Source organism: Dipteris shenzhenensis, chromosome 13 (assembly GCF_047967505.1).
Source record: "Dipteris shenzhenensis isolate YYH24624 ecotype China chromosome 13, Dip_SZ_1.0, whole genome shotgun sequence".
In the NCBI taxonomy this organism is placed as follows: Eukaryota; Viridiplantae; Streptophyta; class Polypodiopsida; order Gleicheniales; family Dipteridaceae; genus Dipteris; species Dipteris shenzhenensis.
In genome coordinates, this window is record NC_141608.1 from 1666258 (window position 1) to 1682694 (window position 16437).

General features: G+C 44.7%; 1 protein-coding gene across 1 annotated transcript in view; it reads left to right on the plus strand.

The window, feature by feature from the left end:
- The window catches only part of LOC147894908 (CLP protease regulatory subunit CLPX1, mitochondrial-like), a 72000-nt gene extending 56543 nt beyond the window's left edge, over positions 1-15457 (plus strand). Inside the window, exon 15 of the mRNA XM_087383348.1 lies at positions 14388-15457. Coding sequence (XP_087239474.1) covers positions 14388-14468 — 81 coding nt within the window. The 3' untranslated portion in view covers positions 14469-15457. The remainder of the gene's footprint in view (positions 1-14387) is intronic.
- The last annotated feature ends 980 nt before the right edge of the window (positions 15458-16437 follow it).

The window sequence follows — 16437 nt, forward strand, 5'->3', positions numbered from 1 at the left end:
ATGCGAAGATCGACCAGCTTCTTCAGCCAATAAACCTTACTGGCTGAGCTCTTTTGGGCATACAATTCTTCTAGTCTTTGCCATAGACCATAAGAGGTCTTTTCAGCCTGAACATTGAACACAAGAGTGTTTGAAATAGTGAGCATGATAGCTGCCCTTGCGGACAAATCAAGCTCTTCCTAGTCATCAGCTGCCATGTCAGATGGCTTGACACCCTTCACCCTTATGGGCTTAGCAATCTTCTTTAACAGAAGTACATTCAAGCACTATTCTGCCCATAATGCATAGTTGTGTGCTCCTTCCAGTTTCTTTATGTTCAGAATTGAAGAATCACTTCCCCCTGATGCCATATCAGATAAGGAAAGTACCTGACTCCCTGGAAGTAAAAAAAAACTGAATAAAAATTCTGATTTCTCAGAAAAAACCTGCTCTATTCAAGAGCCAGAAGCACTCTCAATGGTGCTGTTTTTACTGTCAGGAAAATCTGCAGCAAAACAGTAAATGACCCTGCAAATACTGTACCTTCTGACACACTGTACCGTGCTCAAAGAGGCATAAAAACAGTAATTTCAGACTGCTGCAGTTGCTCAACAAGTGCTTAACAGTGCATAATCATCTGACAAAGCACAAACACTGCTGTAAACCCTGATGTACTGACTGTACTGATCACTTCTCCCACCTCAGATGAGGTATTGCACTGAGTTAATATGCATAAACCACTTGGCAAACACCCAAAAAAAAATGACACTTCAGCCTGTCACACAGCCTGCAACAGAAAATGGGATAAATCCCAAGCAATCACCCTTATACCAAGGGGAGAAAATGCATCTGAAGATCTCTGTCGGTAACCCAAGTGCTATCAAACAAAGTCTGGGCAAAAGCCCCTTGATCTGACACCTGAATCAAGTGGAGAACACCTCAACACTGAGGTAGCATGCAATATGAGAATCTCTCTGACAAAATCATCCACCAGTGTAATGCATATACTACTCTGTGTAGAAATGACATACACAGATCCCAACGTACAAACACTCAATGAGGAACCTTTTGAGCACTGTCAACGATGGATAGTTAGGGACCGAGTAAACTCGATGCGCCTTGGCCAAGGGTGGCTCAACTAAAGTTCTCTGAGTGTGACACAAGAAATGTGACCTGCAAGAAAATGTCACCTCGACACTGCGGAAATCAAGACAAATGTGTGCTCTCTGGCACCAAACTGCCTCAAGGCATACAATGCATCACCTTCCGGACAAAAGCCCTATGATCTGCTCACCTGTAAACTGAGATTCAAACCCAGTAAAAGCATATGTCCTCTTGCAAAATCAAGGCATTACCTTCCCATAACAAAATAGCTGTGCAATCAACCACACACTGTGGTTCTCTTCACCTCAAGCACGAGATGAATGAAAGTACTTGCTGTACTGTCAAGATAACACAGTTTTGTGAACTGAAAAAAGACCCTGAATCAAGAGGAATGAAGAGCAGAATGCGCTTTCACCTCTTTTTCTCCCCCAAACAAAGAAAATGTACCTCCCTGCTGCAAAAATAGGAAGTAGCTCCCTGTACCTGCGCTGTGGAGATCCGTACAGATGTATGGCTCCTGTACGGAATCCCCGAAGAAGAAAAAACAGAAAATGTCGAAAGGTGTGGCGGCATCGTCCGTACAGTTGTACGGCAGTCCGTATGGTGTGGTCTTTGCGACGCCTCGAGACAGCTAGCAGCAGCTGCTGGCTGCTGGCGTAATGCGGCGGTGCTGTGCTGCAGCTAGCAGTTGCTATGCAAAAAGGCCCGCGCCCGCCCGCGCCCACTAGATGACCGCGCCCGCGCCCGCTCGATGACCGCGCCCGCACCCGCTCTGCTCCCATGTCCTCGCCACAGCCCGCGACCGCGCCCGCTACGATCCTGTGCCCACGCGCCCTGATCAGATCCGTACGAAGTTCGTCCGTACGGCTGTACGGACGTCGTACGTCCGTACGGGCCAGTCAGTACAGCGTTGTACGGAGGGGAGTGGGTAGGCTGGTCAAGGGTAGAAAGGCTCTGATACCAGTTGAAAGGGGGCCTAAAGGGGAAGAAGAGCAAGAGTGAGAGAGTGAGAGAGAGAAGACTCAAGGTGTGTGGGTGTGAAGTGATGAGCCACACCACAAACTCATTTGTTTTTATTAGGATTAGGTTTGCCCTATGACTGTCTTAAGACAGTCATAGGTGTCCTATCTTTAATGAAGGGTTGGCAATGTGCCTTTACCCCAACACCAAGCACATAACCTCTTTGCAAAAAGTTGTTTCATTCCTTGGCTAATGCACCTCGAGGGGGGACTGTCACATGTGCCAATAATGCTTCCTATGTTGTAAAAGGGAGTGGAGATGTGCAAATGGAGATGTGCAGCTCACATCATATCAGGCCATCCTGTCACTTTGACCAATGTTCTTTTTGTGACCAATGTTCTTTTTGTGCCTGGAATTGAAGTCAACTTGATTTCAATTTCAGCAATTGCCACTTCAGGTTTCAGAGTAATTTTTGATGGCTATAGATGCCTTGTATATGATCTCGGTGATGACAATGCCATAGTTCTCACTGGCACTTTGCAAAGGGGGCTTTATCACCTTGATTATCATTCAGCTGCACTTTCTATTGAGGCATATGCTATTTCAGATTCACAGCTTGTTGAAACTCATCTTTGGCATGAGAGAATGGAGTCGTCTAAATTATAGAGCTCTTGCTAAATTACATTCACAGGGCATGGCAAATGACGTACTTCAAACTGACACAGTTTCCAAACATGTGTGTGAGGGTTTTCTTCTTGGTAAGATGCATCGATTTTCTTTTCAAAAGCATTGTCCAAAATTCTCACAGAGGAAATTGCAGCTAGTTGCACAATGATGTCTGTGGCCAAATGAGGACAAATGCCATTGGAGGGTACAAATATTTCATGACTCTGATTGATGACTTTACAAGATATTGCTAAGTCTATGCTTTAAAAGCCAAATCTAAAGTGTTCTTATGCTTTCAGAGATGGTTGAATATGGTTGAAAATGAATCAGGATGCAAGCTTGTCACCCTCAACATAGATAGGGGGGGAGAGTATATGTCAAAGGAGTTTGATGCCCATTTTGTCTTCACGGGGCATCGTTCACTCATGCACTACTCCTTACACTCCTTAGCATAATCTTGTTCGTGAAAGAAAGAATAGGTCCACTATGGAGATGGCCAGATGCATGCTTAAGGCAAAGTCCTTGCTCAATCAATTTTGGCCTGATGCAGTAATGTGTGCCAACTATGTGCTGAATAGATCACCTACAAGGGCATTGAGGACTGTTACACCTTATGAAGCATGGAAAGGCAGGAAGCCTTCACTTTCACACATGAGAGTTTTTGGGTCTCTTGCATATGTACATGTATCATCTCAGCTGAGACATAAGCTTGATGATAAGGCAATCAAATGCATATTTATTGGTTACAGCCAAGAGAGCAGAGGGTATTAGTTGTACCAACCAAATACTGGGAAGATTATTGTCAGTAGAGATGTAATCTTTGCTGAACATTCAGCTTCTCCTCTTGTGGATTGCAAAGCAAAGCCAGAAGTTGACGTGTTTGATGCCTTTGACTCTTGGTTACTTCTTCTCCCCTCAGGGGGGGGTTTTGACCAGCAAGATGAGCCTCCTGCAGGCCCTCCAACAAGCAATGATCATACAGCAACACATGCTGATTTGCAGGTTCCTCTTCTAGCACAAAATGATCCCAATATTCATGATGCAATGATTGAAGAAAGCTGTCAATAGACAACAAAGGCAAGTTCCCAGATGGCTTCTTGACCTATTGAGGGACAGCAAACAGGACCAACCTCTTGCTGCCTGGACAGGATCAAGGAATAGACAGATGCATGGTCACTTTCTTGATTTTACACTCCTTGCTATAGCTTGCAATGAAGAGCCTTTATGCCATAAAGATGCTTTTGACAGCAAAGAGTGGATGAATGCAATGAGAGCTGAGCTAAAATCTATTGCCAAAAATGACACATGGGAATTAGTAGATCTACCTCCTAGCAAGCATACTATTGCTACCCGGTGGGTCTACAAATTAAAAAGGAAATGTGATGGCAGCATAGATCGACACAAAACCCGGCTTGTTGTAAAAGGATATGCCCAACAACAAGGCATTGACTTTGAGGAGACCTTTGCTCCCACTTTGAGTATTACTACTATCAGATGTGCCATCCTCCACTATGGTCTACACTGACAGCCAGAGTGCTTTGGCTAGTGCGGGTAATCTAGTGTTTCATGCGCGTACCAAGCACATTGAGGTTCACTATCATTATGTTCGAGAGCGGTTGTCAGCAGGAGACATAGAGTTGTTCTACCTTCCCATTGAGGACAACGTAGCAGATATGTTTACTAAGGCACTTCCTCATCCCAAGTTTAAAGTCTTTCGACAGGCTTTACACTCGTTTCCCTTTGTTACATGATTTGGCATACCTTGTACATTCATAGGTGGATATCCCTTGGGATGAACATGTGCCACCATCACCAGAAAATACTAGGTATTCTGAGATGTTTCCAGAATACTTCAGCCCATACCATGGAGGGGGGTTGGTAGGGCATCATCTCCCGGTCGTATTGATGCCTTCTAGGCCTTGGTATGTGCCATGTAGCTTTAGTTATTGGCACTTAGGTCACTTAGTACTTTTAGTGTCTTATGACACCTAGTACTAGTGGTACCACTAGGACACTCTGTCCTAGGGTTTTCTTTTATTGTACTTTGTACTTTCATTCTTTCATAGTTGATGTGACGGCTTTCAGCTCTTGCTCCATTCTTGTGCATCCTTTGGCTTCCTTGGGCCTACATTTAACCCATTAGAGGTTAGTTAAATGCATGCATTTTAATCTTGGACTAATCCTAGTTCCTTGTGGGCATTCCCACAGTTCTCTTTCACCGATCCAAAGAAAAAGTAAAACAAAGCTTATTCTGTAGGCCATCCTCTGGTGGTTCTAGTGATGCCCTATAGGCCATGGTATGTGAGGCATAACTGAAGACACTTATAGTGTTAGTGTCTTTTAGGCCACATAGGATAGTTAGTCCTATGTGACACCTAGGACACTAGTTCTAGGTCTAGGTACTTGTACCTTGTACTCTTTTTCATTATCTAAGTTTGACGTGACGGGTGTTCTTCTGCAACCCTTTGCTACCTGCACTCTCTCCTTTCTATCCGATCCTTTAGTGGTATCAGAGCCCGGATCTGCTTCATGTCCCCGTACAGTCCGTACAACTGCCCTGTACATTTGTGTACCAGCTGCCCGTACATTTGCGTACCAGCTGCCCGTACATCTACTGTACCTGCTCAGCGTCGTACTTGAGATCCTACAGTGGTACATGCTGTACATGCATCGTACCTGCTCAACGTCGTACCTGCTCAGTGCCGTACATGGTGTACAAGCGTTGTTGTACAACGTACCTGTGTCGCACGTCTGTACCTGCATACAGTACTGCATCGTACTGTACTCCCTTGTGCTGCACCTTCCGTACCTCCCTACCTGCAGACAGTACTGAGTCGTACAGTTTTTGTACAGCGTACTAGCAATGTACTCGTTCAGTACATCGTCCGTACAGGCATCGTACAGCCTCCGTACATGCATTGTACAGCCTTCCGTACTGTCATCCGTACAGTTGTGTTTACTCCGAGATTTGGTACAGCATTTGGCACGTGTTAAATCTCTTGCAGTCTTTTACTGTTTTTTGGCAGTTTTTACTGTCAAACCCTAATTTCCAACAGGAAAATTTAGGGCTTTTGACATCTGGACCTTCAACCTGTCAATACAATACTTTTGACAAGGTTGACAACTGAAATCCGTCCAAAAATTGAAGTTTTCAGTTAATTTCAGGTTCAGGACTGTCACATTGTGCCACCTCATCACTCCGGTCAACAAAATTTGGGGCTTTTGTGTTGGAAGCTCAATTTCAACTAGTGTTTGGGACAGTAACTCATATTTTTGCAGTTTCAAGCCTTGAGGCTATACATTGGGTCAGATTCGCATACATTGGGTCACATTTGCAAAAATTTCAGCAAAATGTGGGGCTTTTCTACATTTTCCCTCTTTCTGGCCTATTTGCCCTCATTAAAATTTGGGGCTTTTGCCAGATTTGCTGTTTTTGCAGTGAACATTGCCTGTCATAGTCACATTTGGGTCAGATCTGCATTTGCCCTTTGATTTGGGTCAGAAATTTGCAGATATTTGCTGTCATTTGTTGGACAGCCAGCTTTTTGCAGTGATAGCCTTGAGGCTTTTGGGTTTTCAGGTCTTTTTCAGGGTATCACATTTGCTATGGTTGGAAACAATCAAGATTTATTTGGAGTTCTTCGTGAAGATGATAAGTTGGATGGCACCAACTATCCGATGTGGTGGATGAAGAACAAAACGGGTTCGTGAAGGGAAGGGACATCTACGAAGTGATGCCCTATAGGCCATGTTATGTGTCTTGTAGGCATAAATAAAGACACTTATAGTGTTAGTGTCTTTTAGGCCACATAGGACACTTAGTCCTATGTGACACCTAGGACACTTAGTCCTAGGTCTAGGTACTTGTACCTTGTACTCTTTTTCATTATCTAAGTTTGACGTGACGGGTGTTCTTCTGCGACCCTTTGCTACCTGCACTCTCTCCTTTCTATCCGATCCTTCATATTCTAACTTTCTTGACCATCGTTAATGAAATAAAGATTTCTCTTTATGTCTTGGGAGAAGTACCAATTTGGTGACATTAAGGCCGGGTTTAGGTCTTGAAAATCATGACCTTGGTCTTAGCAAAGTTGACTGGCAAGTATCTCTCTTTGCAAACCACTTCTAGGGCATCTAGATTTCTTTGTAAGGCTACTGTAGAGGGCGATATGGGGACAATATGATCGATTATCATTAGGTCAACAAGTGATGACCACTCACCTCCAAGGCAATCAATGAAAGTCGTGATCTCATCAATGTAGAGCTCAAAAAGTGTCAGAGAGAGGAGGCATGATAGGCTACCTAGGGCACGACTGAGTAATATAGATACATTATGCACCAAATAATGACTTCTAGCATTTGCATCTTTTGAAGTCTCGTCATAAGATGAGATTGTGGAACTATGTGAAAAGCTTTCTGAAAGTTTACAAAGCAAGCGTAGAATTTCTGGAACCTTGCCTTGATGATGACCCATAGAGTGAAGATGTGGTCTGGAGTAGAGTACTGCCTTTGGAATCCATCTTGTCCCAAAGCCCACTGCCCTTGTGCCTTTTTAAAAGTTCTGATCTCTCTCTCTCTCTCTCTCTTACATACCCGTGAATCTTGGCCTGTGTGTGTGTACATATTTTTTTTTAAAAAGTGTGTGTGTAGACATATATAAATCTCTTTCCTGGTGGAAGTCAAATCTTCAATAATCTCTGGAAATCCCACCGGAATAGAAAAATCACTCTCTTCTTTTGGCTTTCTATTCATGGTGGGATAGCAGTAAACCATTGGAGATTGAGGTTCGCTGACCCTTCTTGCCCTCGTTGGCTTTCTGCTTTGGAGACAATACATCACTGCCTTTGGGATTGCAGACATGCGAGAATCATATGGAGGGGATTGCAAGACTTTTCAGCACTTTTGTTTGCCTTGATCGGCACCCGTCAGGCTCCCACCTGTATCCCCTAGGGGGACGGGGCCTATGAGACTTAGGTTTTCGAGACCCTAGTCTGCACCATTTGGAACTGTAATGGTACCTTATGGTCAGACCCAAGGAACTTCTCGGAGTCTTATACAGGACAAGACATAGTCTTTTACACGGAGACACACTAGAGCCCAGAGCGTCCACTATCGATAGTTAGTGGCTACACATGGGAGTCAGCCTTCAGGGATGAGACGAAGGATACAGGAGGAGTCCGAGGATTAGGCGGGGTTGCAGTATTGTACAGGTCTTCCCTCGCTGGAGCCATCTCCATTGAGAGGAAGGATGCACACTCCCGACTCTTGTGGATCCGGATCCGACGCACAGACACCCGTGATCTTTTCATAGCAATATGCTACTTTCCGCTAGACACATCCCACTTCGCCGGAGTGGCATAAGAAGAGGGTGAGACATCGCCATATGCACCCTTACTTCAGGATATCCTAGGCCTTTCAGCCCGCGGAAAGTTCTCCTTGTGGGGACTTCAACGTCAGGATGAGTATGCGACTGGACTTCCGAGACGACTCTATCATGCTGCCAGACATGGACCTAGACGGAGTAGGTATGACCAGGACCTCATCGGACCAACACGGGCCTGTAACACCACATGGACACGCGCTCCTTGATTTGGGCAGGATGCATGATCTCATCATCTACAACGGGCTCGACCTATGGCCCTTCTCCGGTGGTTTTACTTGCTTCCCACAGGGGGGGCACTAGTGTAGTAGATTACATAATGGGATCCCCTACCTTCACTTCATGTATCATCGACTTCACCGTAGCACCACTCCCTCTAGGAGCTGATCACATATACCTATTCTTCACTATCGCCACCCCACGCTTAGCCACACCACACACACCACATAGGAAGCACGACACCTACCACGACATACACTTTGATCACAACCTCTCACCGGCCTACTCTGGACGCCTAAATAGACTTCTAATCTACATCTATCACATACCACTCATAGAGGACCGTGCTGCCCTGATTAGTTGCACACTCCACGAGGTTGTCCTCCAAATCTTTCCCCACACCACACGGTCCACTAGACCACCACCTCTTGGTTCTATACCCTGCAACAATTGGTACGATGCGTAGTGCAAGGCTTATCGCCGACACCTCCGACTTGAAACCATATGTCACCTCCCGAACACACCAGACACGGTACGCAAGTACCGACGTCTCGACGTCGGAAGAAGCAGGCTTTTCTTCGTCAAAATGAGGAGCTGCTGCACATCTTATACAGCAGCAACTCTAAGGATTTTTGGCGGAGATTCCTTGAGCGTAGATCCTATCGCCCCTCACCGACACGAGAGTCTAGCACACATATGCACACCATCTTTATGATGTCCCACACCAGCCCACTCCAGACCTCATACACACACCTCGTCCCACCACTTGCACATTGTTCACCAGAGGGGGAGTCAAGGACACGACATTGAAACTGTGCAATGGCCGAGCTAAGGATCACGAGGGGCTATGCACTGAGTTTATCGCATATGGAATCGAAACGTTAGTCCCGATCCTAGCAAAGCTATTTAATGACGCTGTTTGCCTTGGCTTCCCCCGCACTTGGACAATCATCACCATCACCCCTATCCACAAGGTAGGGGATCCCATGGACCCGAGTAACTACAGGACTATCATGATTGGACATGTGATGTCCAAGATCTATGCAGTTGTATTGGATGCATCAGTCAGCATGTTCGCAGAGATGAGAGGGCTCAGAGCAGAGGGTTAGGTTGGTTTCAGGCGAGACCATGGGACTATGGATCACATACTCACACTCAGGAGTGTCATTGAGGAGGCCAGATCACGGAAGGAGAGGGTATACTGTTGCTTTGTGGATTTTCGCAAAGCCTTTGACACAGTACCTCGAGCTCGCCTTATCACACGCCTACAGACACTGGGATTTGATCAGGAGATCATCTGGGCAGTCATGGCACTGTATGAGAGAGTCTCAGGTCAAGTTCGTACAGGCGCAGGTTGGACAAGTGAGATCTTGAGTACCATAGGGGTCAAACAGGGTTGTCCCTTATCACTAACCTTGTTTAGCCTCTACATCGATGAGCTTGAGACTTTCGTGGGGGCGTTCGGAGGGACCGGTTGCTCACTTGCCGGGATCATCATCAGGATTCTTCTTTATCCAGATGACGTGGCACTCTTGTCGTCCACACTCGACGGGCTTCAGCGACACCTGGATGCATTGCAGGCTTTTTGTTTATCCCATGATTTGGAGGTCAACCTCGGCAAGACCAAGGTCATGATCTTTAACACCTCTCGAGCAAAAATGTAACGGAAGCAGTTTACTTTTACTTTGGGTGGGTCTTCAGTTGAGATCGTATCCTCATATACTTACTTGGGGGTCATCTTCTCCAGCCCAATCTTCACGATGAGACGAGCGATGTAGGCCAGACTGAGTAGGGGATACGCCTCATTGGCTCGCCTAGAGAGACAGTGCTTTCACTCCCACTTCCAGGACCCTCGGACCAAGGCTCTTCTCTTCGACTCCTTGGTCCGATCAGTTGGTATGTATGGCAGCCCTTGTTGGGGGCCTGACATGTCAGAGATAGAGTGGACACGGGTGGAGCGCTTGCACATCCTCATGCTCTTACGGATGAGGGAAAAACCGTCTGTACCACATCACATCATTCAGGCCGAGTTTGGTGCTTCTCCACTCCAGCTAGATGCAGCCTTTCAGACCATCACATATCTACACCGGGTTAGATCATATGGGGACTACACATCAGAGAGACAGAGGTTGCCATGGTTGGCTCTCGATTCCTCCATGAGGTTGGCAGTAGAGGGAGACGAGCTATGCTGGTATGCATGGACTCACAGATGGTTTGTGAGTCTAGGGTTCCACATCAATAGGATACCTCCTTTTCAGTACAGTTTAGATGCCCCTCTGATACTCCCGCCTACCATCCTAATTGGGCCACATACCAACCAGGTCATTTGAGAGAATCTCCTGCAGCTACACACCTTTAGGACCTGGTTGGAGCCAAGGGAGCTTTTGGTGAAGCTGAGTTTCTATAGACATTACTGTCTTTGCATTTTGGAGAAGGGATTCATCACACCATCGGGGTACACTGAGCTTCATATGCCTCGCTCACTACGGATCTGCATCGGACAGTTTCAGGTATCATCACACCGCCTCTGCATAGAGAGCGGCAGAGCAGAGGGGATTCCTAGGGAGCATCGCTTATGCATATTGTGCGATTGTCAGGAGGTTGAGTCGGAGGAGCATTTTATTTTCAGGTGCGTAGTGTGATACGAGATCCGAGGTCGCTACCACTGTCTCTTCAGAGACGGCTTCGGGATCCTTTCTAGATTCCTCGCCTACCCAGATCAAAGATGCCTCGCGGCCTTCATTCACGAGGGAGTCCGACATAGAGAGTACTTACTCAGGTGACGGGGCTTGGCCACATCATCAGACACCTCTCAGAGCAGGATCACAGAGTTCTTCCCATCGAGTGACATTGATTGTGCAACCTCTAGCCGCCGACGTGACAAAGACCCCGACCTGACGATTGCAGCACGACACACGAGACATCGAGGGGGGACACAGATCATTCTGGGGGACCTCCCATCATTGTTTAGACCCGGGATACGTCCCACGGGAGTCACGGTGGCTCTGGTCTTGCGTTGAGCCTCGTCCAGCAGGAGACTGAGACGCACGGCACCCCTTGACGGGTACCACCGTCCCATCACCGGCTATGCACCAGCCAGGGGGACATGACATACAGAGGATTCCGCTCCGGTCCAGTCCTTTTCTTTTCATTGTTACATGCAGCTGTATTTGATTATGTATGATCAGACTTAGGATTCAGCACGGGTGATGATGCTCGTTTCAGTAGCTCCACCCTTACTGTGATTTGTATCAGGTTTTCTTTCAGTCTCATAGACCCATTGGTCTTCCGAAGACTCTAATAAAATTTCTTTCTTTCTTTCTTTCCTTCAGGGATGAGGTGGCATTTTCAGCCACCTCCCTGGATTTTTGTTTGCTCATTCTGAGCTGTTTTTTCTCATGTTTGATATGATGTAGTCCCGCACTTGAGCTTGCTCTGCGGTTTTTATTCATACTTAATGACGCACTTTTGTTGGGGGGAAAAAAAAAAAGTAGCCTGATGGCTGACTTTTCCTTTCTTAGCTGCTCATTTTCTGATGATTTCAGCTTATCCATTTCCTTGTAAGAAATCTGTGGTGACCCCTTGTTGGAGCTCCGTTTCAATGGCCTGCATTCCCCCCTTGGTGCTTGTTCTTTCCAGCTGCCACTTAGCCTTCCTTTTCACATTCTTCCCGCTTATGCCCTTCTCTTTCCTAGATTCCTCTTGTATCTTCCCCCCCTACTTGTTTATTTCAGCAAAGGCTTTGTCCGCATGAGTCTTCTCACCCATCAATGCCACATTTGTGGCCTCTAGGTTGTCAATTTTTCTTATCAACATAACAGAGTTTTTGGAAGGGTTTGAGAAACTCGGATTGGCTTGACCCAGCAAGGTAGCTGTTGCATCAAGAATGCTCGACCCCCTGCAGAAGCTGGCTGAACTCATTGCCATAGATACCGCGATGCACAGCCCTTTAGCTATCCAAGAGCAAGTACTCCTGCTCAATGAATAAGTGTGGTTAACAAGCAATTTGTTCATCTATGAATCACACGTGTTTTAGCTTACCATAGTTTGAATCTTTGACCTATAGTAGAGGGACTTGTGCTGGAGTAACGAAATCACACCTCTCATGCTTATTAGACAAAGCTCAACAAGTGGGAGGCCAATCCTCCACTAGATGAGCTCCAAATATTCAGAAAAAATATTCTCCTCCAATCCTCCACCAAATGAACAAGTAGTACTGTGAAAAACCATTGTCCATGCAGATGACCTGAAGTGCCTAAGTTTTGGGGGCAGATTGGTTTTGTTACCAATTGAAACATGCTCTAGTGAGGGGTAGCTAAACCCAAGCCTAGAGCAGTACAAGGCCATACCTTGAAGCACAAGACCTACAAGGCCATCAAGCATTCGTAAGGACCTATGTGGGGGAGCTGGTGAGAGTGCCACCCAGCCGTTGATCCAGTAGAAAAGGTGACTCACCCTTCGAGCATGAGGCTAGCCAAGCTCCAAGCTGTATCCATGGTCACAACCCTTGTGCAAGGTTTTACGCCAGACATGACATATGGCTTGCTCCAGGTTGTGATACCTGAGGACCGATCCCAAGGGATGCCCACAGATGAGCCCAAAGGTCGTATATATAGACTCACCCAAGGGTACCCCTAACCTAAGGGCACCCGAACATTAGGTACCCACTGAAAAGTTACATTGGACTCCGATGCCAGCTGATGCTATGACCTTGGGTTCATAACACATTCCATCATTCATACGTACATATTCATAACACATTCCATCATTCATACGTACATATATACATACATAGCTTTTTGTATAGTCGAGGAAAAATGCATCTTTGGAGATTTTTGATATAGAAACAACGAAGCAAGGAAGCTAGGGTTTCAAGTGGACAGACAGAATAGGGGAAATGTAAATGCTGTATATTATTGTGACTAGTGATAAGTGAGCAGAAACCTTGGGCATTCTAAATTTGCAGGTAACTACAAGGAGTATAGCAGAAGGAATCAGGATTCACTTTTTGATCACACAAAATCTTAGAGAATGTGGTTTCTTTTTCATGAGAAATAGATAGTTTTTATTGTACTAAAGAAGCATTTGCATTAGATATATAGCAAATGAAACATACTCTTCACAAACAGTCCTAGCATGAATGACGAAAATTTTGACACTTTTTTATTAGTCTTCTCCTTTAGTGCTTGCCTTAGTGAGTCTTCCCTTTACTGGAGTTTTGGTAGATTGATACTGAATTGTGTGTGGGTGTGTGGATATATTTGTGTGATAGCATATATTGATACTATGGTCTACACCCAACAGGTAGACCCTGGTATGGGTGATGGACTTTGTGGTCAACCTTGTCAATATGATGAGATTGAAACTGCACTATTTGTTGTGCTTTCAGAGGATGAGTTTGGGCATGTTCCTGGATTCATCTAGATATATATTTAAATCAGATATACATTATCTCCCACATTAGAAAGATTTAGTTCCTTTGCAATCGATACCTTTTTTTGGGTATTTTGAAGCAAGGAAAAGACTGGTTTCTGAGCAACACTTGCAATGACCAGGGAACTGTAAAGTTCAAAGCTAACAGAGCTGGAGAGTGCACTCCTCATGTTTTGAAGATTGTAAGATTATCTAGGCTACAATATAACCTCTTGGTCTACTGTGGATGTTAATAGACTTTCTTTCTTTCTTTCTTAGACATCTCAACCCCATCCTTTGGTGCCTTGATAATTTGGGACACATCTAATGTGAATGTGGATACCACCTTTGGTCTCCCCTGTACTGGGTAACTGCAGATCTTTTCCCAAAAACTAAGATAGATGAGAACCTCTAGTGATTCCTTCTGTTTGCTTCAGATTTTGGATTGAAACTCCTGTTTTTTAAAGCAAAATGGAAACATTCTGTTGCAACCCACCTTTTTGTAGTTAACTTGGGATCATGTATGAAATATCTTGCAAGTTTCTGGCAGTGTTAAAAGCAGTATTAGGCATGTGGCAGATTTTTCCTTATCGACAGAGGCAATTTTTTAATGGTATAATTTTGGGTATATTAAGGACTCTTTCTGATATCGTTGATTCTCTTTCAGGTTAAAAAGGGCAGGGGCTCGTCTGATGAGGCTGAGGTTGATATGGAGCCAGACGTTCCTGCTCAGGCTGCCAGTATGTAATTTATATGTTGGTCGTATGGTCGAATTCAATCGCCAAATGGTTGCTTTCAAGAAAGGCCACGTCATCTGAAAGCTTGCCTACCTTTGAAAGTCTAAATGTGGTATATCCTTTGTATGAATGTTCCCCAGCCTATCCACCAACTTTGGATCTCTGTGCTTTGAGTGAGCTTCAAAGCAACAATTTTCTCTCTGGCAATCATTTTCCAAAAGCCCCAGTGAAATAGTCTTATCAAAGTGCAGCTCTGAAAGAGTGTAGTGAAAATATTTTATGTTGGAAGTGCCATTGCTTGTGTCACTTGCTCAATGTGATAACAGTCATTTTTGGAGAGCCTGAATACTTTTTGTGCCTGTTCAAGTCTGTATGAAACGCACAAAATAAAAACAATCTATGTACTTTGGACACATGTTTCAAACGGAGAGCTCAAATGTTTCGTAATCCATGCTACCCCTCATGATAGAAGGGCTGAGGCACTGATGCAGACTGTAATTGAAAGTAAAATGTGATCTAGCTTCCATTGGTTTACTTCAGCTCTACAGGCTATGCCATTTCTTCAGCTTTACAATGTAGAGCTCTAGGGATGGGGCCACTCAACTGGAATTTGGAACCATACCCAAGGCTAATGTCTGAGATGAGAGAGAAATAAATACATCGCGTTGCCACTACGAGAGAGGGAAAGCTCAAAAGAGGAAACTTAATGGGGGATTGCTTGGTCATCTACTAGTCGATTGATCAGTTGTCCATCCAAGTGGTTACACCATTACATGCTGTTTGTGGAACTAAATCCATTGGATGATTAAGGGGAGACAAGAGGATCTCAACTGACATGAGCAAGAGATTGCCATAAGATAAAGTGGACCCAATCCGATGTCTTGCAAGGCTTGAATTAAAAAATCGCAATAATGTATCAGTCCACTTTAAGGAAACAAATGTCTTGTTTGTATCTTTGGCATTCTCATACCCTTTTAATATATTCCAAGATTATGAACCCTTTCTATTCTTGGATAATCCATACTTTCATTTTAAAAGAAAAGCCTCAATGCTAATGCTTTTGCAATGATTTTGTAGCTCCAATTTAACATGGATGTTTGAGCTCCTTCTTGTACTAGCTCGACCTTGTCCTCTGCATCCTCCTTGAGGATCTTCTCCTGTTGCGCTACCGATGTTTGTATGGGTTGTTTCCATCTAGAACTTCCTCATCTCCTTCTCGTATTGGTAAAATACTGTTTTGAGGCAGGTTTCCATCAGGTGCGATCCAACTCTGGCGGTCGTAGACGTCAATTTTAAGGATTTGCCGTCCTTTACATTCTTCAAGTTGTTTAGCATGCTCATGGAGATCACCCTTGAGAAACAGATCGGATATTTGTTCAATTGCTCTACTGCTACTTGAATCGGCCAGAACTTCACGGTTCCCCTTGTATCAGGAAAGAAATGTCAGGCCTCCTTCAAAACAACATGAACATTTGCTAGCAAACTCGAAGCCTGGAATCCACCATCTCTACTAATCTGAGCTTCAAGAAATAAATCTAAAAGGTATTTTTTCTTCAATGACTTCTCCTAGAATAACCTTGCAAATTTTCTCTGCCTTTTCAATCAATCTTGCATCAATAGAAACCCTATGATTATGATGGACAATATATCCCAAAAAAAGGCATCGTTACTTATTTCAAAATTCTCAACATAGTTTTAAGATGACATATGTGAGCAACAAGTCATCGTACATCTCTTTGGGAAGAAAAATAAATCATGCTAGATGTGCATGCAAATGCTTTTCTACTTGCATGTGAAAGTTTGATATGTTTGTGTACTAATTGATCTTTTGTCACATCCTTCACTTTGCTCTAATATGACCACAAATCCACTCAATGAAGATTGCAACAGGATTCTCTTAGAGATCAAAGAGGCTTGAAAATGTTCAGATGCATACAAAGCGGTAGAGACCATAGGCAGCAGTGTAGTAGGATGCAAGTC